Source organism: Hemitrygon akajei, chromosome 1 (assembly GCF_048418815.1).
Source record: "Hemitrygon akajei chromosome 1, sHemAka1.3, whole genome shotgun sequence".
NCBI lineage: Eukaryota > Metazoa > Chordata > Chondrichthyes > Myliobatiformes > Dasyatidae > Hemitrygon > Hemitrygon akajei.
Window position 1 is genome coordinate 125850528 of NC_133124.1, and position 22365 is coordinate 125872892.

At 44.4% G+C, this 22365-nt stretch overlaps 1 protein-coding gene across 4 annotated transcripts in view; it reads left to right on the top strand.

Moving 5' to 3' along the window:
- Positions 1-22365, top strand: part of LOC140730756 (coiled-coil domain-containing protein 102A-like) — a 451176-nt gene that overhangs the window by 215503 nt on the left and 213308 nt on the right. For all 4 annotated transcript variants that reach the window (XM_073051621.1, XM_073051629.1, XM_073051639.1 and 1 more), the window contains exon 6: positions 2758-2967. In XM_073051621.1, coding sequence (XP_072907722.1) covers positions 2758-2967 — 210 coding nt within the window. The remainder of the gene's footprint in view (positions 1-2757; positions 2968-22365) is intronic.

The window sequence follows — 22365 nt, forward strand, 5'->3', positions numbered from 1 at the left end:
GCATAAAGAAACTTATCCCTGACATCTCCTCTGTACCTGCTTCCAAGCACCTTAAAACTGTGCCCTCTTGTGTTAGCCATTTCAGCCCTGGGAAAAAAGCCTCTGACTATCCACATGATCACTGCCTCTCATTTTCTTATACACCTCTATCAGGTCACCTCTCATCCTCTGTCGCTCCAAGGAGAAAAGGCCGAGTTCACTCAACCTATTCTCATAAGGCATGCTGCCGGATCCAGACTACATCCTTGTAAATCTCCTCTGCACCCTTTCTATAGCTTCTACATCCTTCCTGTAGTTAAAAGTAAGACTTTGTTGGTAGTAGATTGGATGAAATTCACTTTTTAGCACGAGATTTTACTTCTGATATTATTAGCTAGAAGAATTTCTGAAGGAAAAGCAAAATCAACTCCCTAGGACAGCACGGTAGCATAATGCTAGTACAGTGCCAGCGATCACTGACCAGGGTTCATTTCCTGCTGCAGTCTCTAAAGAATTTGCATGTTCTCTCTGTGACTGGGTGGGTTTCCTCTAGGTGCTCGGAAAGATCTAGGCTTAGGACTGGTGAGTCGTGGGCATGTTACGTTGGCTTCAGAAGCAGGGTGACACTTTTAGGCTGTCCCCAGCACAGTCCTTGCCGATATGATTTGATGCATTTCACTGTATGTTTTGATGCACATATGAGAAATAAAGTTAATCTTATTAGAAGGACAAAAGTAGAAATATATTTCAATAAATTACAAGAAACAGGACAAAAGAAGCCCTGTGTAAGGTATAAATACAGAGATTATCTAGTTGGGCCAGAGGACTTACTTCTAGACTGTGAAGACAAAGCAAAAATTCTGACTGGTGCCCAGGATGTGCGAGTACCCTTGAACTATTTTAGTGAGGCTAGCATCTCTAATCTCAGTCTAGTCTGCAAGTTTACAGAGCTGAGGAACCCCAGCAGCTGAAGGTAATCAAGGACAGCTGTGGGTTTCAGGCACTGGTTACTACCATAGCTGCAGGCTTCCACCAAAGATCAAATTCCCTCACCAAGTTCACTAGGTTACTGGTTATGGATGGGTTTTCTACCGTTAGTGACATTGAGCACTGCAGCACATAGATTGGTTCATATAGTCCGTGCTCAATTGTTACTCCATCTTATCCCCTATGGTTCCACTTGGACTGAAGCCCCTCCGCACCTCTCACATCCATGTACCTATCCATGGCAGTTTGCTCCACACTCGTACCACCGTTTGAGAGAATCAGGTTTAATATTACTGGGGATATGTTTTGAAATTCGTTGTTTTTTCGACAGCAATACATTATAATATGTAATAATAAAAACTGTAATTTACAATCAGCAGTATGTACTATAGAAAAAAAAAAGAAAATTAATTAAGTAGTGCGACAAGAGAGGAGAAATCCTGAGGAAGTGTTGATGGGTTCATTTGTCCATTCAGAAATCTGATGGCGGAGGGGAAGGCTTGAGTGGATGTCTTCAGGTGCCTGTACCTTCTCCTCGGTGGTAGCAATGAGAAGAGGGTGCGTCAGGGAGGATAAGGATCCTTAATGATGGATGTCATTTTTTTGAGGCATTGCCTTTTGAAAATGTCATGCTGGGGAGGCTAGAGCGCATTAAGAAGCTGGCAAAGTTTGAGCTCCTCCTCAAATATTTCACCTTTTATCCTTTTATCCTATGACCTGTAGCTCTAGTTTTACCCAACCTTAGTGGAAAAAGCCTGCTTGCATTTAGTCTATCTGTGGAATGGGTAAATCCTTGAATGGACTTTCTGGCTCAAGATTAGAGCTCCAGAGATCAGATACCCTTCTGCTCCCTCATGGTTGTAATCTGTAAAAGCAAATTGTGTTAATCCTCCCCATTTGTGCCTGCATATTAAAGCAAACTCCTTTCTGTCTGACGTGAAGCTAAGCCAGTTAGTGAGGGTCACTTCCAAGCAGGTAATTTATCAGGCAAAGAGACATTTACTGTAGATTGTTAACTCCACCAGCCTAGATAACTATCTTTTTAGTCGAACACTGGATCATTAGTTTATCCCAGTGTCCTAACGTTGAGCTAAGGATAACCTGATGAAGGCAGTTCCTTAACACCATACACTAAATTATTGATTCTGGGTGAGTTATAGATGGGCTGCTGACTTTTATTGAGCATTGGCTCAAAAGAGGAGAAAGAGGAGGGTCACACACAAAATGCTGGAGGAACTCAGCAGCTTAGACCGCATCAATAGAGGGGACTCCAGAGTAACACAGGCAAAATTCTGTTTTAGGGGAAATAAAGAATGAGTGTCTTGTGCTGAGACCCTTCATCAGGACTGAAATGTCAGCTGTCCCTCTCCTCACCTGCCTATCACCCTATCTGCTGTCCCTCCTCCTCACCTATCGGATGCCTTATTCTTCAGCCCTCTACCTTCCACTTATCACATCAAACTGTGCAAATACAAAAAAGTAAATAAAATCAATGACAATCAATCAACCGACCAATTAATTAATACACACAAACTGAGACCATGATTTTCCACGCTGATTCAGGAGCTGGATGGTTGGAGGCTAAAAGCTGCCCTGAACCTGGTGGTGTGGCGCCCAAGTATCCTGTGTCTCCTTGATGATGGTCGCTGGTTTCTAGCGGCAGCATTCTTTATAGATGTGTTCAGTAGTAGGGAGAGCTTTCCCTGTGATGAACTGGCTGTACCCAGTAAAAGTGAAAAGCTTTCTCAGTGCTCTGATCAGTGATTGAAATTGTGCTCTTTTTGTTCGCAGTTGGAAAGACTTCAGGTTGAGAACACTGCGGAGTGGGGGAAGAGAGAGCGGCTGGAGACGGAGAAGCTGGGTTTGGAAAGGGACAACAAAAAATTAAAAGCCCATATTGACGAGCTGGAGAAACTGCTGGCAAAGAGAAGTCAACAAACCACAAATTTAAATGATTCAGACTTCAAAGCTATGCAGATTGAACTATTTGAGAAAAATAAGGTAGGAACGGCATGTATTGGTGGATAATGGACTTAAAATGGTTACCATAGAGTACACACAGTTATAATCTGTGGATGAGTAATGAAGGGAAAATACCTATGTGGAAAATTTTAGGGGTTCTCATGGGAATTTCCTAGTCTAAGGGGTGGGTCTGTGGAACTGATTGCTGTGGATGGCTGTGTAGGCCATGTTGTTGGGTATATTTAAAACGGAGGCTGATAGATGCTTCATCATAAGGGTGCCAAAGGATACAGGGAGAAGGCAGGAAAAATCGTTTCAGAGGGATAATAAATCAGCCAGGATCAATGGGCAGAACAGACTCGATGGGTTAAATACCCTAATGCTGCTGTTATATTTTATGGTCTTACGATTATTAAGGGCGTGAAAGTTTACAGACTGAAGGCAGGAGAATGGGTTGAGAGGAAAAATAAATTAACTAAGATTGAATGGGGGAGCAGATTCAATGGGCTGAATGGTCTAATTCTGTTCCTGTCTTTTACAAAAATACTGCATGGGAATGGGATGATGTTGGGATTGACTTGATGATACAGTACCTTTAGTTGAAAGGCTACTAGTTTGTTTTATGAATATTTTAAATGCCTCTGTAATATAAAATACCTCACACAGAGAACAGAGAAAATGAAGCAGAATAGAGCTCAACATCTGGTTAAGTGATGTCCAGTTAGAGCAATTTGTGCATCTGTCGGAAACATGGCGTGCCGCCTGCTGAACAACATCACAACTTTCTCCGAGGACTTGTAATGCATGCTACAGGGGTGTTGGAAGATGTTAGTGTGTACTGAGAACATGTAATTGATGTGTTTCCTATTGCATTACTTTGCTCCTGGCCTCTAATAAAGGCAATGCAACCACACAGCTAGTTGACATGCTTGTGAAAGTTGAAAATATTGCCTTTGCAAATGGTATTGAATATCCTGCCCTTGTAAATGATTGAATTCTCATTTATGGAGTGTTTTCTGTACGTATGGAATTCCCCAAAGAAATTTGGCCAGTTATCCCCCCTCTGTGAAGCAGACAGTTCCCGTTCTGGCTCCCCTCTTATCTCTTCTCTTTTCCTTACCTGCCTATCACCCCTCTCTGTTGCCTCTCCTCCTTCCCTTATTTCCATGGTCCACTCTGCACTCCTATCAGATTCCTCCTTCTTCAACCCTTTACCTTTTCCACCTATCACTTCACAGCTTCTCACCTCATCTTCCCTCCCTCCACCCATCTTTCCCTTCACATATCACTGTACTCTTTCCTCTCTACCCACCACTTACTGGCTCCCCAGCACAATCCTCATTGATTTGATTTGATGCATACAACGCATTTCACTGTATATTTCTATATACATGTGACAAATAAAGCTAATCTTTATATTAAAAAAATGCTGGCGGAGCTATCAATCAGGTTGAGGAAGTCTCACAAGCAGGAAACAAAGAACATTTTGCTAATACTTTTATGTAATAAAATTATATGGATTGGTACAAAATATACAATTGGAACAAAAGTACAAAATTAAGATGTTATCTGCATAAATAACTTGTAAAAACACTTAAAATCCATATATTTTAGAATATTAATATGTAAGAATTGAAATTTTGGGTAGTAACTTTGGCTTAGCTTTTCTTAAGTTTTCAAAGAAGTGTATTAAAAACAAAGTGCTGAAACCTCTCAGCAGATCAGGCTCCATCTGTACAAACTGAGGCAGGTTTGATGTTTCCAGTTGAAGGCCTTTCAGGAAAGCTTAGAGCTTGGTAATCTTCTCAGATTTTCGAGCGTTGACAATAACTTCCATTTTTCCCTTAATTGGTTCAAAACTCACTGTTGTGTTCACTTTCAGGCTTAAATAAACCACTTCCTTTTCAAAGTAACTTTATTATCAAAGTACATATACGTCGCTGTATACAATGGTGAAAGATTTGTTTTACAGTGGCAATTCTCAGTAATCTGAGAAACACAATGAAATCAATAAAAGACCACACCCAACAGGACAAACAACCAACGTGTAAAAGCCAAACTATGGAAATACAAAAGAAAACAATAAATAAGCAATAAATATCATGAATATGAGTTGTAGAGTCCTAGAAAGTGAGTCTATAGGTTGTGTAACAGTTCAGTGTTGGGGTGAGTGAAGTTATCTTGTCTAGTTCAAGAGTCTGATGGTTGAGGAGTAATATCTGTTCCAGAACATGGCGGTTTGAGTCCTGAGGCTCCTGTACCTTCTTCCTGATGGGAGCAGCAAGAGGAGAGCTCGGCCTGGGTGATAGGCATCCCTGCTGGCGGATGCTGCTTTCCTGCGGCAGCACCTTGTGTAGATGTGCTTTACCTGTGATGGACTGGGCTGTTTCCACTACTTTTTGTAGTCCTTTTGTTGCACTTTTTGTGGAGAGTCAGTTGCTCCTTCAGAGCTTAATGTCTCCCAAGTATCACTGATGCTCTCAGGATATATCAGAATCAGGTTTAATATCACTGGCATATGTTGTGAAATCTGTTGTTTTGCAGTGGCAGTACTTCGCACTACATATTTAAAAAAAAACCATAAATTACAATAAGAAATATATACAGTAAATTTAAGTAGACAAAAAGAGCAAAAAATAGTGAGGTGGTGTACATGAGTTCATTATCCCTTCAGAAATCTGGTGGCAGAGGGTAAAATGCTGTTCCTAAAATATTGAGTGTGCGTCTTCAGGTTCCTGCATCTTCTCCCTGATGGTAGGAATGAGAAGAGGGCATGTCTTGAGTGATGGTTTTCATTAATGATGGATGCTGCCTTTTTGAGGCATTGCCCTTTGAAGATGTCCTTGTTGCTGGGGTGGCTAGTGCCATGATGGAGCTCGCTGACCTTGCACCTTTCTGCAGCTTTTTTCAATCCCGTGTAGTGGCCCCTCCATTCCAGACGGTGATGCAACCCGTTTGAATGCTCCCCATGATACATCTGTACAAATTTGCTAGCCTTTGGTGACATATCAAATCTCCTCAAACTCCTAACGAAATACAGCCACTGACATGCCTATATTGGGCACAGGCTGGATCTACAGAGTTGTAGACACCCAGGAACTTGGAACTGCTCACCTTTTTCCACTGCTGATCCATCGATGAGGACTGGCGTATGTTCCCTTGACTTGCCCTTTCTCAAGTCCACAATCAGTTCCTTAGTCTTACTGACACTGAGTGCAAGACTGTTGTTGTAACACTGTTCAACCAGCTGATCTATCTCACTCCTGTGCACCTCCTCGTCACCATCTCAAATTCTGCCAACCATAGTTGTGTCATTGTCTTATTTATAGATGGTGTTTGAGCTGTGCCTAGCCACATAGTCATGGGTGCAGATAGAGTAGAACAGAGGGTTACGCACTTATTCTTGAGTTGCACCAGTATTGATTTTCAACAAGGAAGTGCTATTTCTGATTTGCATGGACTGTGGCCTCCCAGTGAGGAAGTCAAGGATTCCTGCTGCAGAGGGAGATACAGAGGTCCAGGTCTTGGAGCTTGTTGATTAATACTGATGGTATTGAACACTGAGCAGTAATCAATAAACAATAATCAATATCTTTTTCATGCTTGGCAGTTGCAGTTGCAGCATCGTCTCGGTTGAATCAATAGCTTTGGACCACCTATAAGCATCTTGTCCATGGTAGCGTAGAACATTTTGGATAATGACCTCATGCGCCAAGGCAGCTTGTTAATAAAGGTACATGGGGTTTTTGGTTAGACAGTGCTGGCTTTCTTTATCTGGGCTTCATTGTACAAATGAATGGGACAGGCCCACCTAGATAAGTATCTTGGTCTTGCTAATTCAGTATACAAATTTTACACTTATCAGTAGGCATTGCTTATCCTTCACGTGTGGCACGGCAGCGTAGTGGTCAGCACAACACTTCACGGTACAGCGACCCAGGTTCAATTCCTGCTGCTGCCTGTGACCACATGGGTTTCTGCCAGGTGTTTTGGTTTCCTCCAGGATGTACCATTTGGTAGATTAATTGATCATTATAATTTGTCCTGTGATTAGGCTCAGATTAAATTGGGGAAATTGCCGGGTGGTGTGGTTTGAAGGGTCAAAAGGGCCTATTCCACGCATTATCTCAAAAAAAGTTTTATTTTGGGTTAGTCAAATGTCTTGATTCCTTTGGGCATGACAGTTGCCTTAATCAGGTAATCAGTTCACTCTTCGGGAAGGGAAGGTGACATAGGACAGGAAGTTACTGCCGGTTAACTTGACCCCAATGATTGGCAAGATGTTAAATTCCATTACTAAGTATGTGATTTTGTGACACTTGGAGGCACACACTCAACTCAGCCCAAGTCAGCATGATTTCCTTAAGGGGAAATCTTGTCTAACAAATTAGTTGGATTTCTTTGAGGAAATAACAGGCAGGATAGACAAAGAAGAGTCAGAGGATATTGTTTACTTGGATTTTCAGAAAACCTTTGACAAGGTACTACACAGGCTGCTAAACAAGATAAAAACCCATGGCATTACTTGAAGATTATTAGCATGGGCAGAAGATTAACTGACTTGCAGGAGGCAAAGAGTGAGAATAAAGAGGGCCTCTTCTGCTTGGATATTGTTGACTAGTGGTGTTCTGTAGGATTTGGTGTTGGGAACTCCTGTTCACGTCATATGTTAATGATCTGGATGATGGAATCAATGGCTTTGTGGCCAAGTTTGCAGATGATACAAACATAGGTGGAGTGGTAAGTGGAGTTGAGGAGGCAGGGGATCTGAAGAAAGAATTAAAGTCTATCAAATATTGAAAGGCCTAGATAGAGTAGATGTGGAAAGAATATATCCTTTAGTGGGGGAATCTAGGACCAGAGGGCACAGCCTCAAAATAAAAGCATGTCCCTTTAGAACAGATGAGGCGGAATTTCTTTTGCCAGAAAGTGGTGAATCTATAAACTCTGCTCCTATGTCTTATGGTCTAATACATAATCATTGGATGCAAAATTGACGAGAAACAGTTTGTGATGTTTTGAATTTTCTCTGCTTGTCCGCTTGAGCCTTCAACGCACATGATTGTAGTCAATGCATTTCAATTATATTTTGTTGTGTAACAAATCTTTAAATGTACTTCCAATATGCTCTAAAAGCTTATAAAGAACTGTTTGCAAAGTGCTCAGATGGAGTGTATTCATTCAGTCTAGATTTAATTCCCCAAACCTTTTCCTTCTAATAGATCTGGTCTGTCTGTTGTAATGCATGGTAGCTTCACTTCTTGTACAAAGGCAGACTCAGATCACATTCCTGACAGCATATGGGTTTTGACTGAGAGGACGATGGGGGCAGTGATTAAACGCCATTTGCTTAGAGCCATGGCTCTGGCTCCTGTGTCCCCACATTACCTATCATGTCATGGTCTTTGTGGGAAACCTGCAGGCAACGATCCTGAGCATGTTTACTGTGGAACAGTGCACACCATATGGCTCGAGTTACCTCTTCAGCCAATATATTACATGTGAATGTGCATGCACTCCCTGAATTGCTGAGAAAGAAAGAGACTAGCTTTATCTGTCACATGTACATTGAAACATACAGTGAAATACTTTTGATCAAACATTCAAAGTTTCATTTTTTTAAATTGAAGTATGTATGCGGAATATAACTTTGAGGTTTGTCATCTCCAGATAGCCATAAAGTACAGAAAAAACCATGAAAATTGTTGAAAGAAAACCTGCCCCCTCCCTGCATGAAAAAGATTAACAGAACTATTTTGTGTCAATATATCCTCTGCAAACATGAATAAAATCTATCACTGCTTATCAAGTAGTATTGTGTTGCCTTTATGGCATTTGTTTAGTTTATAATATTTTTGCTTTAGTAATTTGTTTGTTAGCATTTTTTAGTTGAAGTTAGGATTGTTTAAAGTAAATTCGTTGTCTGTGATATATCGCGGCATGCAATGACGTCACATTCGGTTTCGCCGCGTCTTGTGGGAAAATACCGGTTTGGAGAAACGGGAAGGAGGGGGCTCACATGTGCGAGATCAGTGCAAGAAAAGTTGTCTTCTACGCATTAGAAACATAGTGAAGCAACGCCGTAAGTTCATGAGATAATCGATATGTGGAATTAAAATGTTAATGCTGATTCTGTTAAAAGTAACGACGGTCGATAAGGTTTATGTTTTCGTTAGTTAAAGAGTTGCGGATAGTTTGTGTTGAAGTGTATTTAAAGCAGTCAATGGCGTAAGTAGATTCTGACTGTATGCTGCATTTTAATGTAATGTAGTTGTTGTAGTTTACTTTTGCAAGTATTTACGATGTAAATGCGACATCAAGAAGGAAACAAATACTGTACAAATCTTGTATTGTTTTGTCAACAGTTTTCACCATACGTTAATGTGGAAGAGTGAACAGTAAACGGTTAATCTTACTGTGATCCTGTTTTCATTGACAACGGTTTATCTCGGTGTTTAGTTCAGCGTTCCCTTACACCTGAGCGAGAACACTACAAGTATTTTCCATCAGTTGGAGAGACTTGCAGGGAATGTCAGTGGAAAAGCTCCACCGACCATCTTCTGGAATTGCCTTCCTGTTAGCCTCATCATTGTGTTGCCCTCCCATCTGAGCTGAGAGACAGGTAATATGCAAATTATAGGGAAAGGTTGATGGGTTAGAATTTTATTCCCTGGAGCATAGGAGAATGAGGGGGAGATTTGATAGAGGTATACAAAATTATGAGGGAGTTATGGGCAGGCATTTTTCATTGAGCTTACGTGAGACTAGAGAGAGAAGGTCATGGGTTGAGGGTGAAAGGTGGAATGCTTATGGGAAAACTGATGCGGAACATCTTCACTGAGAAGGCGGTGAGAGTGTGGAATGAGCCACCAGCAGAAGTGGTAGATTTGGGTTTGATTTCAACGTTTAAGAGAAGTTAGGACAAGTACATAGATGAGAGGTGTATGGAGGGCTTTGGGCCAGGTGCAGGTCAATGGAACTAGCCAGAATAATAGTTCACGATGGACTACGTTTGTAGATAGGCCGGATAGCCTGTTCTGTGCAGCAGTGCTCTGCCTGTAGTGGGAAGTATGTCGAGCAGTGCCACTGGAAGGAGGCTGACATGGTAGCTGAATCATCCAGTTTTTCTTCCCTCCCCACTGCCTTTAGAGAGAAAAAAAACTTTTTGGTGAGCTTGTTAAAAAATTAATGCACACAAATAAAACTTGTTGAAATGTGATCAAGGGCTCAGTTATTTGTCAATGTGTACTAATCAGATTGGGACTGGATAAGGGTTATGAATTAAAATATGTTTCTCTCCCCCTCCTACCTCTCCATCCTGTAAAAACCACCAGTGAGTGGGTTAGGGTCATATTTGAAACTTACGAACACTAACAACACCGGGCTCAAATCCACCAGTTTTTCAGATTCAGAATCAGAATTAAGTTTATGAAATTTGTTGTCTTGCGGCAACGGTACAGTGTATTACATAAAAGATGCTATAAAGGACAATAGGAAATATAGCTGTGTACAGAATAAGCCACTTTGTTAGGTCCACTTATATACCTGCAGACATGGTCAAGAGGTTCAGTTGTTATTCAGCCCAGCAGCAGAATGGGAAAGAAATGTGATCGAAGTGACGGAACGTGGAACAGTTGTTGGTGCCAGATGGGGTGGTAACTCAGATATAATGTACATTTCCTCTATTTTGCACTATATACACAAAGAGGAAAAATAGTGAGGTAGTATTCACTGACTGTCCCGAAATCTGGTGGCAGAGGGGATAAGCGTTGAGCGTGTCTCTTCAGGTTCCTGTTCCCAACTCCCTGATGCTGATAATGAGAGGAGGACAGGTCTTGGGAGATGTGGGCCCAGGATAGATCTTCATAGATGTTGACACCAAGAACTTGAAACTGCTTTTCCTTTCCCTTGACTTCTCATATAACCATTACAGCACAGAAACCGGCCACCTCAGCCCTTCTAGCCCGTGCCGACGCTTACACTCACCTAGTCCCACTGGCCCGCACTCAACCCATAACCCTCCATTCCTTTCCTGTCCATATACCTATCCAATTTTACTTTAATTCTCCTTCCTGAAGTCTACAATCGTGCTCTGTTTGGCATACTATGTTGGTGCCAGAATGTCTGACATCCTTGTGTGTGTTGGTTGTTAATTTAAACACATTTCACTATATATTTCAATGTATACATGATAAATAAACTTGAATCTCATATCTTGGATATTGTTGTTCTGACACCACTCTACCAGCTGATACACAGTTCACCCCCTTTGGAAGTTTTCATGTTTTATTGTTTTACAGCATTGAATCACGGTAGATTTAGTTTTGGCTTTTTTGACCCTGATCAACAGAAACAACTCTTTTGTGTCAAAGAGTAAACAGATTTCTACAAATTGGACTAAATTTATTACAATTATCAAGCACAAAATAATTGATTGCATAATTACTCACCCCCTTCAAGTCAGTATGTAGTAGATGCACCTTTAGCATCAATTACAGCCTAGAGTCTGTGTGGATAGGTCTTATCAGCTTTGCACATCTGGACACTGCAATTTTTCTCTATTCTTCTTTACAAAACTGTTCAAGCTCTGTCAGATTGAATGGGGATCATGAGTGAACAGCCTTTTCCCAAGTCCAGCCACAAACTTTCAACTGGATTGAGGCCTGGACTCTGACTTGGCCACTCCAGGATATTAACTATGTTATTTTTAAAGCTTCTGTGTAGCTTTGTCCTTACGCTTGCAGTCATTGTCTTGGAAAACAACTCTTCTCAAGTCACAGTTCTCTTGCACACTGCATCAGGTTTCCCCTCCAGGATTTCCCAGTATTTTGCTGCATTCATTTTATGTTCTCCCTTCACAAACCTTCCAGGGCCTGCTGCAGTGAAGCAGCCCCGCAGTCTGATGCAGCCACCACCATGCTTCACAGTAGGGATGGTGTGTGTTTGATGATGTGCAGTGTTTGGCTTATGCCAAACATAGTGTTAAGTCTAATGGCCAAAAAGTTCAATTTTGGTTTCATCAGATCATAGAACCTTCTTCCAGCTGACTTCAAAGTCTCCCACATGCCTTCAGGCAAACTCTAGCCAAGATTTCATTGGAGTTTTTCTCCCCCCAACAGTGGCTTTCTCTTTGCCACTCTCCCATAAAGCTGTGACTGGTGAATCACCCAGGCAACAGTTGTATGCACAGTCTTTCCATCTCAACCACTGAAGCTTGTAACTCCTACAGAACTGTCTTAGGTTTCTTGGTGGCCTCCCTCACTAGTCCCCTTCTTATATGGTCACTCGGTTTTTGAGGGCAGCTCACTCTAGGCAGATTTACAGTTGTGTCATATCCTTTCCATTTCCTGATTATTGACTTAACTGTACTTCAAGAGATATTCAGTGACTTGGACACGTTCTTGTATCCATCTTCTGACTTGTACTTTTGAATAACCTTTTCTCAGAATTGCTTGTTCTTCAGTCTTCATGGTGTAGTTTTTGCCCGGATACTGACTCACCAGCAGTTGGATCTTCCAGATACAGGTGTATTTTTACTACAATCTATTGAAATACCTTGCCTGTGCACAGGTGATCTCCATTTAACTAATTATGTGACTTCTAAAACCAATTGGCTGCACCAGTGATGATTTAGTATGTCATATTAAAGGGAGGTGAATACTTATTTAATCAGGTATTTTGTGTTTTATATTTGTAATTAATTTAGATCACTTTCTAGAGATCTGTTTCAACTTTGACATGAAAGAGTCTTTTTCTGTTGATCAGTGTCAAAAGAGCCAAATTAAATCCAGTGATTCAATGTTGTACAACAATAATACATGCAAACTTGTGGGGGGGAGGGGAGAATACTTTTTATAGGCACTGTATCTCATTCCTGTATGCCTCCTTATCACCATTTGAGACTTCTTGATGGAGTGATTGGGGTTGTGGAATTAATTTTAATTTATCCCAATATATCAATTTCTTGATATATTGTTACCATGGAACGGTTGACTCCGATTTCCACTGGCTCATCTTCCCCCTCTCCTCCACACAGTCAGGATTAGGGGGCAGATTTGTCAAGTAACCTTTCATGAAGTGAGTGCCTGTTGAAATTTGTCCTTGTTGGTTTTACAAAACGTGTTTAGTTTATGACCTCAGCTGAGCTTTGTGTTCTTCCAGTTTATTTCTCGGTGAAGTGATATCATTGTAGAGAGGGATTAGTATGGAGCTGCACCCCAGGGACATATTACATTTCATTGATGTCTTCTACAGCAGACGTAGCTGTCAGTGTCACTCTGGTTGACTTTGCATGCGCTATCAACTGCAGAGCGACAGAACTCTCTTTCTCGATTGAATATCTGTGAAGGACAAACCATCAACTCACCTGTTAAAGTTATTTAACGTCTTGTAACGTAGTGCCATAACACAAGAGCAACACCCTCTAAAACAAATGCAACCTTGCAGTAACTAATGCTACAGAAAAGAGAAAAAGCAGGAGCCCAAATTAGAAACTTATTTAGAATGTCATGAAATTGATATATTGATTTTCTATCTCATCTGGCAACGACAGCCAACTGTGCAGGAGAGTTATTTAAACGGAAAAGCCATCGCACTGGGCAGTTCTGCTCTCTCAGTCTAGGAAGTCTGAGTTCAGAGTAGTCGTCACAACTGGAGTCTTCCTTGGTTGCAGTGGTTGACCGTGACTTCTTCTGTGCCTTGTCATGCCTTCTGCTCTCCATGAAGCATTGCAGAACCGCCTTCCCCGCCGTTGGATCACACTGTTGATCTGGGTCCACCACAGTCCACCGGAGCTGACTTTGTATGCTAGCGCAGGCGTGTCCCTATCTCACCGGGGCATGAGGCCCCCGGTTACCCTCAACTGGTTTATCCCACTTGTGGATGCAGTGTACTGGCTGTCCCACGTAGACAGCCACTCGGAGCCTCAGCTGAGAGCTGAGCGTCCAGTGGGGACGAAGGTGAGTGAACTGCCCCAGAATGGACACAAGTGCCTTCACCAGAGGTTAACATTCGTTTTCAGAGGACTAGAACATATAAGCAAGGATGGACAGTATTATTGAGGCATAATAAGGCATTGGTCGGACCATTCTTGGAATATGGTGAGCAGTTTTGGGCCAGTAATCAAAGAAAGGATGTGCTGGCATTGGATAGGGTCTTGAGAGGCTCATGAGAATGGTTCCAGGAATGAAAGGGTTAATTTATGAGGAGCGTTTGATGGCTCCAGCCTTGTACTTGCTGGAGTTTAGAAGAATGATGGGTGGGGGGGGTGGGGGGGGAGAAAGAATCTCATCGAAATCTGTCATATATTGAAAGATAGAGTAGACATGGAGAGGATGTTTCCTATAGTAAGGGAGTGTAGAACCAGATGCCACAGCCTCTGTGTATCTTCAGAACAAAGATGAGGAGGAATTTCTTTGGAGGGTGATGAATTTGTGGAATTTATTACCACAGAAGGCTGTGGGGGCCAAGTCGTTGGGTGTATTTAAAGTGAAAGTTGATAGGTTCTAGATTAGTAAGGGTTTCAAAGGTTATGGGGAGATGGCAGCAGAATGGAAGTGAGGGGGATAAGTCAGCCCTGATGGAATGACAGAACTGACTTAAGGTCTTATGGTCTTGCAATGCTGAGGATTGTCAGAAGGTCTACTGTTTGGATACTGTTTGATATCCTGAGAATTCAAGGAGACATGAGAAATCCTTTTGTGGCATTCAGAATAATGTTCTCCATTACCAATACAATCAGTTAGGCTGTGTTGTTTATAAGAGCACTGTGGGGCTACATGTCTCAAGCAAAGTCAATACCTGACTGCAATTCAAAAGTAATTTATTGTCAGATAAGTGCTTTGAGACATCCTAATAACATGAAAGGCACAATGTTATTGAGAATTCTTTCAATGCAAGCTGGAAATTTGAAACCCAGATTTGGTGTACTGTGTCCTGTTGGTGTGACAATCACCCCACCTCTGTTGATCGAGTATCCTGAAATGCCATGATATGATTTATTTAATGTTTGGTATTACAAACAGTACATTTTCCTTTTCACTTAATAGTAATTTCATTGGTGTGTTTGATTTCCAGGGAGGGCTAGCACCTGTAGATCATAAGGCACCAAAGCAGAATTAGGCCATTCAGCCTGTCGACATTGCTCCACCATTCCATCACGGCTGATTTATTTTCCCTCTCCACACCATTCTCCTGCCTTCTCCTCATAACTTTTGGTGTCCTTACTGAACAAGGACCTATTACCCTTCACTTCAAATAGACCCAATGACTTGGCCTCCACAGCCAAATGTGACAATGAATTCCACAGTTTCACCACCTTCTGGCTGAGGAAATTTCTCCTGATCTCTGTTCTAAAGGAATATCCTTAAATGTTGAGGCTATGCCTCCCAGTCCTAGACTCTCCCACTATTGAAGACATCATCTCCACTTCCACTCGATCTAGGGCTTTCAGATTTTATAGATTTCAATGAAATCCCCCCTCATTCTTCTGAACTCCAGTGAATACAGGCCCAGAGCCACCCGACACTCTTTATACATTAACCCTTTCATCCCCGGCATAATTTAAGTGAGCCTCCTTTGGACCCTCTACAAATGTACTGAAATTGGGCGGCACGGTACATAGAACATAGAAATCTACAGCACATTACAGGCCCTTCAGTCCACAATGTTGTGCCTAGAATTTCCCTACCCTAGAAACTGCCTAGTGTTTTCCGACCACATAGCATTCTCTTTCTCTAAGCTCCATGTACCTATCCAAGAGTCTCATAAAAAAACCTATAGGTAGTGTAACAATATTACAATGCCCATGACCCGGGTTCAATTCTTGCCACTGTTAAGGAGTTTGTATGTTCTCCCCGTGACTGTGTGGGTTTCATCCTCTGGGTGCTCGGGTTCCTCCATTTCCAAAGTCGTACGGGTTTGTAAGTTAATTGGTTACGTGTGTGTAATTTGTGTAATTGTACGGTGTGGGTTTATTGGGCTGGAAGGAAGGGCCTGTCACTGTGTTGTATCTCTAAATTAAAATGGCAGCACACATTATGAGGTGTTGGGATGAGATATTTATAAATTTGGCTTATGGAGCAAGAGCAGCCACATTCACACCCAATAATTATAACTTCATTTACAGGTAACTCAATGTTATTCTCTGGATGGGTGGGTAGACAAAGTAATTTTATGACATGAGATTCACCTCAGAGAGAAAATAGCCCAGCAAAAAAGATGTGCTTCAGACATGCAGGAGGTGCTTTAGCCTATAATCCTGCTTTGCACATTGAAATTAAAGTTGGCCCGGTAGCATAGTAGTTAGCCCATCAGATTAATGCGATCGCGGACCGGGGTCCAATTTCTGCTGCTGTCAATAAGGAGTTTATCCGTTGTCTCCTTGGGTTGCATGATGGTGTGGTTTTCCTTTGGTTGCTCTGCTGTCCTCCCACATTCCAAAGACATAAGGGGTTAATGTTAGTGAGTTGTGGGCATGCTATATTAGTACCAGAAGGGTGAGAACCTTTGCCCTTAGCACAAACCTCGCTGATTTGATTTGATGTAAACGATGAATATCACTGTAACTTTTGATGTACCTGTGACAAATAAGGGTAATCTATAAAGTTAAAGGAAAAGTAAACAAATAAATTTATTGAGATCAGAATAAATAAATTAAATAAATACGCGATGATTGTTGTTGGTGTCTCCGCCCAGCGGTACTGACACCAGTCATCATGAAGTGCTTTGAATAGCTGGTAATGGCACATACCGAGATATCTTGCCACACTGGACACTCACCAATATGCTTACTGACAGAACCACTCTTTGACAGATGCCAGAGCATCAGTCATGCACCTGGCCCTGGCTCACCTGGAAAACAAGGACACTTGTGTCAAATACTGTTTCTGGATTTCAGTTCAGCATTCAACACTGTTGTTCCACAGACCCTGGGGAACAAGCTCCTACTTCTTGGTATAAGTGCACCACTGTTCAACTCAGGGTTGGACTTCTTAACCTGCTGACCAGGATAGTCCTCCCTCCCCATCATCCTCAACATGGGTGCCTCCCAGGGCTGTGTGCTGAACTCTTTGCTGTACACTTTGCTCACACACAACTGTGAATGTGGCTTAAGTAATCATACTGTCTATTTCGATGATGACACAACGATGGTGGGGCTCATCACCGGCAATGACAAGGCGGCTTATGGAGAGGAGGTGGAAGAGCTGGAGGCCTGGTGCCAGGCAAGCATCCTCTTCCTCGATGTCAGCAAGACAGAAGATATGGTTATGGACTTCAGGAGAACTCGTACTGATCGCACCCATCTGGGAGTGGAACTCCTGGGAGTGCACATCTTGCACAGCCTCACGTGGTCCCAGAACACATTCTACACAATCAGGAAAGGTCACCACCACCTCTACTTTCTGAGGAGGTTGCAGAGAGCTGGACTATGCACATCTATACTCATTTCAGTCTATAGATGTGCAGTAGAGAGTATCCTAACATGCTGCATGACTGCATGATATGAACACGGCATTGCGGCGGGCAAGAAGGCTCCACAATGGGTAGTCAAGACTGCCAAACGCATCACTGGCACCAGTCAACCGCCATGAAGGACATATATACAGAAAGGTGCCGGACAAGGGCTAGTAACATCATGAAGGATCTCACCCACTCTGCTCATGGACTGTCTGTCCCTTTCTCACCAGGGAGCATACAATCAATGTATAAAGTCGGCCCTCCTTATCTGCGGAGGACTGGTTCCGGGACACCCCCGCAGATACCAAAAAACGGGGATGCTCGAGTCCTTTATTTAACCTGTCTCAGTGTGGGTGGACTTATGACCCGGGGAAGCTTGTGACCTGCCGCCCACAGTGTTTCTGTTCTGTTGACGGAAAGCGATCACAATTGAAAATAAAGTGGAAATAATAAAGCGATTGGGAAGAGGTGAAACACCATCAGTCATTGGAAAAGTGTTAGGCTACAGTCGGTCACTGATGGGAACAATTTTAAAGGATGAAGTGAGAATAATGGAGCATGTGAAAGGCCCTGCCCCGATGAAAGCTACAATTATTACTAAGCAATGCAGTGGTTTAATGATTGAAATACATACGTTTCTTAAGTGTACTATAAACTAAGACAAACGTTTGACTAACTGACACTAAATAATACCGGATGTACTTGTTCCGACTTATTTGCAATGCTCAAGCAATGGGTGCTCCAGAGAGAACTACCGGGTTTTCCCCGTCTGCGGTTGGTTGAATCCGCGCATGCGAAACCCGCGGATAAGGACCGACTATATAAGCTATCTTATGTATTTATATTTATTGTGTTTTTAATTATTGTGTTCTTTATCTTATTGTGTTTTTTGTGCTGTGTCGGATCTGGAGTAACAATTACTTTGTCCTCCTTTACACTTGTGTACTGAAAATGATATTGAACAATCTGGTATCTTGAAAAAAATGATGTTTTCCCTTTGTATTTGTGCCATATTTATCTGATTATTCATCTTGCATCTCAGATAAAATGATTAATAACTCAAGAGATTCTGCAGATGCTGGAAAATCAGAACAACACACAAAATGCTGGAGGAATGTAGGAGGTCAGGCAGCATCTCTGGAGGGGGATAAACAGTCGACAGTTTGGGCTGAGACTGTTCATCAGGACCAAAAAGGAAGGTGTAAAAAACCAGAATAAGAAGGTGGTGGGAGGGGAAGGAGTACCAGCTGGAAGGTGATAGGTGAGGCGAGGTAATGGGGAAGGTAGGTCAATGGGAGAGGGGGTGAAGTAAGAAGCTGGGAGGTAATAGGTGGAAATGGTTAAAAGGCTGAAGAAGAAGGGATCTGATTAGAGAGGAGAGTGGACCATGGGCGAAAGGGAAGGATGAGGAGGGACCAGAGGAAGATGATGGGCAGATGAGGAGAAGAGAAGGGGTGAGAGGGGAGCCAGTAGGGGAAATTGAAAAAGAGAGGCGGGAGAGGAGGCAGAAAATACAGAAAGTTAGAGAAATCACTATTGATTCCATAGATTGATTCCTGATGAAGGATCTCAACCTGAAACGTCGACTGTACTTCTTCCTATAGATGCTGCCTGGCCTGCTGTGTTCCACCAGCATTTTGTGTGTGTTGCTTGAATTTCCAGCATCTGCAGATTTCCTCGTGTTTGCGTTATTGATTCCATAAACTTTGCTTTCATTAGAAAAATGATTAATAAATATTGTTTTCATTTATCTCACTTTCATTTTATTTCTACTTGTGAAGTACTTTCTAGAAAGATCAGCTGAAATAGAACTATTCAAATTCATTCTCCTCATTTTACTGTTGGTGCTTCAGTATGGTCAAGACTACATTTTCACTGTAGCCATTGGCTTGTATCAAATTATGCTCTCTGCATACTATCCTTGTAATGCCGTAGAATGAATGATGCTTGATAAACATTGATCCAAACAGAAGTAATCTGAAACCAGGGGTTGCACTGACCATCTTGGCTATGAACGGTCAAGGCACCTGAAACTCTACTCTGACAGCAAGGACTTCTGTCAGTGGGATTTTTATTCCATGTACTTCCAAATCATTAGATTTTTAAGTGCTACGTTTCTCATGACATGCTGTCAAACTGAAAGTCGATCTTAATCGATAACTGTGTGTTTTAAATTTTTTATTAGTGTATTCTCTAAGGCTGCATACATTTACAGTTAACAATCAGTAATTCATTTGGATGAGGTAATGATGTGGAATGGGTTTTAAAAATTGATGATATTTTAGACCCTGACATCTTGGTGCCAGTCCTGTCTCAACACAAGCTGCCACCTGAGGAAAATCTTAACAGCAGATTTTTGTAACATCTTTATTTCATCTATTATTGAATCCTAGATGAAGAAATATAACCAAATATTTATTTTAAATAAATCATTTGTGATGACTCAAAATTCTGTCCCAGTGCAATCAGAACTATGGGGAATCCTTACCAGAGTGGAACATGGAAATAGATTCTGAATAACCCTGAATGATTCCTGTATTCAAACTACACTCAGTAGCCACTTTATTAGGTACACCTGTACGCTTGCTCGTTAATGCAAATATCTAATCAGCTAATCATCTTCATCGGTTCAGATGTTCATTTATTATCAATGCATACAGCTCTTGAAATTCTTCAGTTCTCCGCGTAGCCGTGAAACCAAGAAAGAAAAGTAGGGCGGCATGATCATCAACCACACCCCCCTTCCCCAACACCCCCTTCCCCAACACCCCCTTCCCCAACACCCCCTTCCCCCACACCCCCTTCCCCAACACCCACTTCCCACACACCCCCTTCCCACACACCCCCCTTCCCCAACACCCCCTTCCCACACACCCCCTTCCCCATCACCCCTTCCCCAGCACCCCCCTTCCCCAACACCCCCTTCCCACACACCCCCTTCCCCAACACCCACTTCCCACACACCCCCTTCCCACACACCCCCTTCCCCAACACCCCCTTCCCCAACACCCCCTTCCACCCACCCCCTTCCCACACACCCCCTTTCCACACACCCCCTTCCCCAACAACCCCCTTCCCCATCACCCCCTTCCCCAACACACCCCTTCCCCAACACCCACTTCCCCAACACCCACTTCCCCAACACCCCCTTCCACCACAGCCCCTTCCCCAACACCCACTTCCCACACACCCCCTTCCCCCACACCCCCCTTCCCCCACACCCCCCTTCTCCAACACCCCCTTCCCCAACACCCCCTTCCCACACACCCCCTTCCCCAACACCCCCTTCCCCAACACCCACTTCCCAACACCCCCTTCCCCCACACCCCCTTCCCACACACCCCCTTCCCACACACCCCCTTCCCCCACACCCCCTTCCCCAACACCCCCTTCCCACACACCCCCTTCCCCAACACCCCCTTCCCACACACCCCCTTCCCCAACACCCCCTTCCCCAACACCCCCTTCCCACACACCCCCTTCCCCATCACCCCTTCCCCATCACCCTTCCCCAACACCCCCTTCCCCAACACCCCCTTCCCCAACACCCACTTCCCCAACACCCCCTTCCCCCACACCCCCTTCCCACACACCCCCTTCCCCCACACCCCCTTCCCCAACAACCCCCTTCCCCAACACCCCCTTCCCACACACCCCCTTCCCCAACACCCCCTTCCCCAACACCCCCTTCCCACACACCCCCTTCCCCATCACCCCTTCCCCAGCACCCCCTTCCCCAACACCCCCTTCCCACACACCCCCTTCCCCATCACCCCTTCCCCAGCACCCCCTTCCCCAACACCCACTTCCCACACACCCCCCTTCCCCCACACCCCTTCCCCCACACCCCCTTCCCACACACCCCCTTCCCCAACACCCCCTTCCCCAACACCCCCTTCCCCCACACCCCCTTCCCCCACACCCCCTTCCCCAACACCCACTTCCCACACACCCCCTTCCCCAACACCCCCCTTCCCCCACACCCCTTCCCCAACACCCACTTCCCACACACCCCCTTCCCACACACCCCCCTTCCCCAACACCCCCCTTCCCACACACCCCCCTTCCCCATCACCCCTTCCCCAGCACCCCCTTCCCCCAACACCCCCTTCCCACACACCCCCCTTCCCCCAACACCCACTTCCCACACACCCCCTTCCCACACACCCCCTTCCCCAACACCCCCTTCCCCAACACCCCCTTCCACCCACCCCCTTCCCACACACCCCCCTTTCCAACACACCCCCTTCCCCAACACCCCCTTCCCCATCACCCCCTTCCCCAACACACCTTCCCCAACACCCACTTCCCCAACACCCACTTCCCCCACACCCCCTTCCCACCACAGCCCCTTCCCCAACACCCACTTCCCACACACCCCCTTCCCCCAACACCCCCTTCCCCCACACCCCCTTCCCCACACCCCCTTCCCCAACACCCCCTTCCCCAACACCCCCCTTCCCACACACCCCCCTTCCCCAACACCCCCTTCCCCAACACCCACTTCCCCAACACCCCCTTCCCCACACCCCCTTCCCACACACCCCCTTCCCCCACACCCCCTTCCCCAACACCCCCCTTCCCACACACCCCCTTCCCCAACACCCCCCTTCCCACACACCCCCCTTCCCCAACACACCCCTTCCCCAACACCCCCTTCCCACACACCCCCCTTCCCCATCACCCCTTCCCCATCACCCCTTCCCCAACACCCCCTTCCCCAACACCCCCTTCCCCAACACCCACTTCCCCAACACCCCCTTCCCCCACACCCCCTTCCCACACACCCCCTTCCCCCACACCCCCTTCCCCAACACCCCCTTCCCACACACCCCCTTCCCCAACACCCCCTTCCCACACACCCCCTTCCCCAACACCCCCTTCCCCAACACCCCCTTCCCACACACCCCCTTCCCCATCACCCCTTCCCCAGCACCCCCTTCCCCAACACCCCCTTCCCACACACCCCCTTCCCCATCA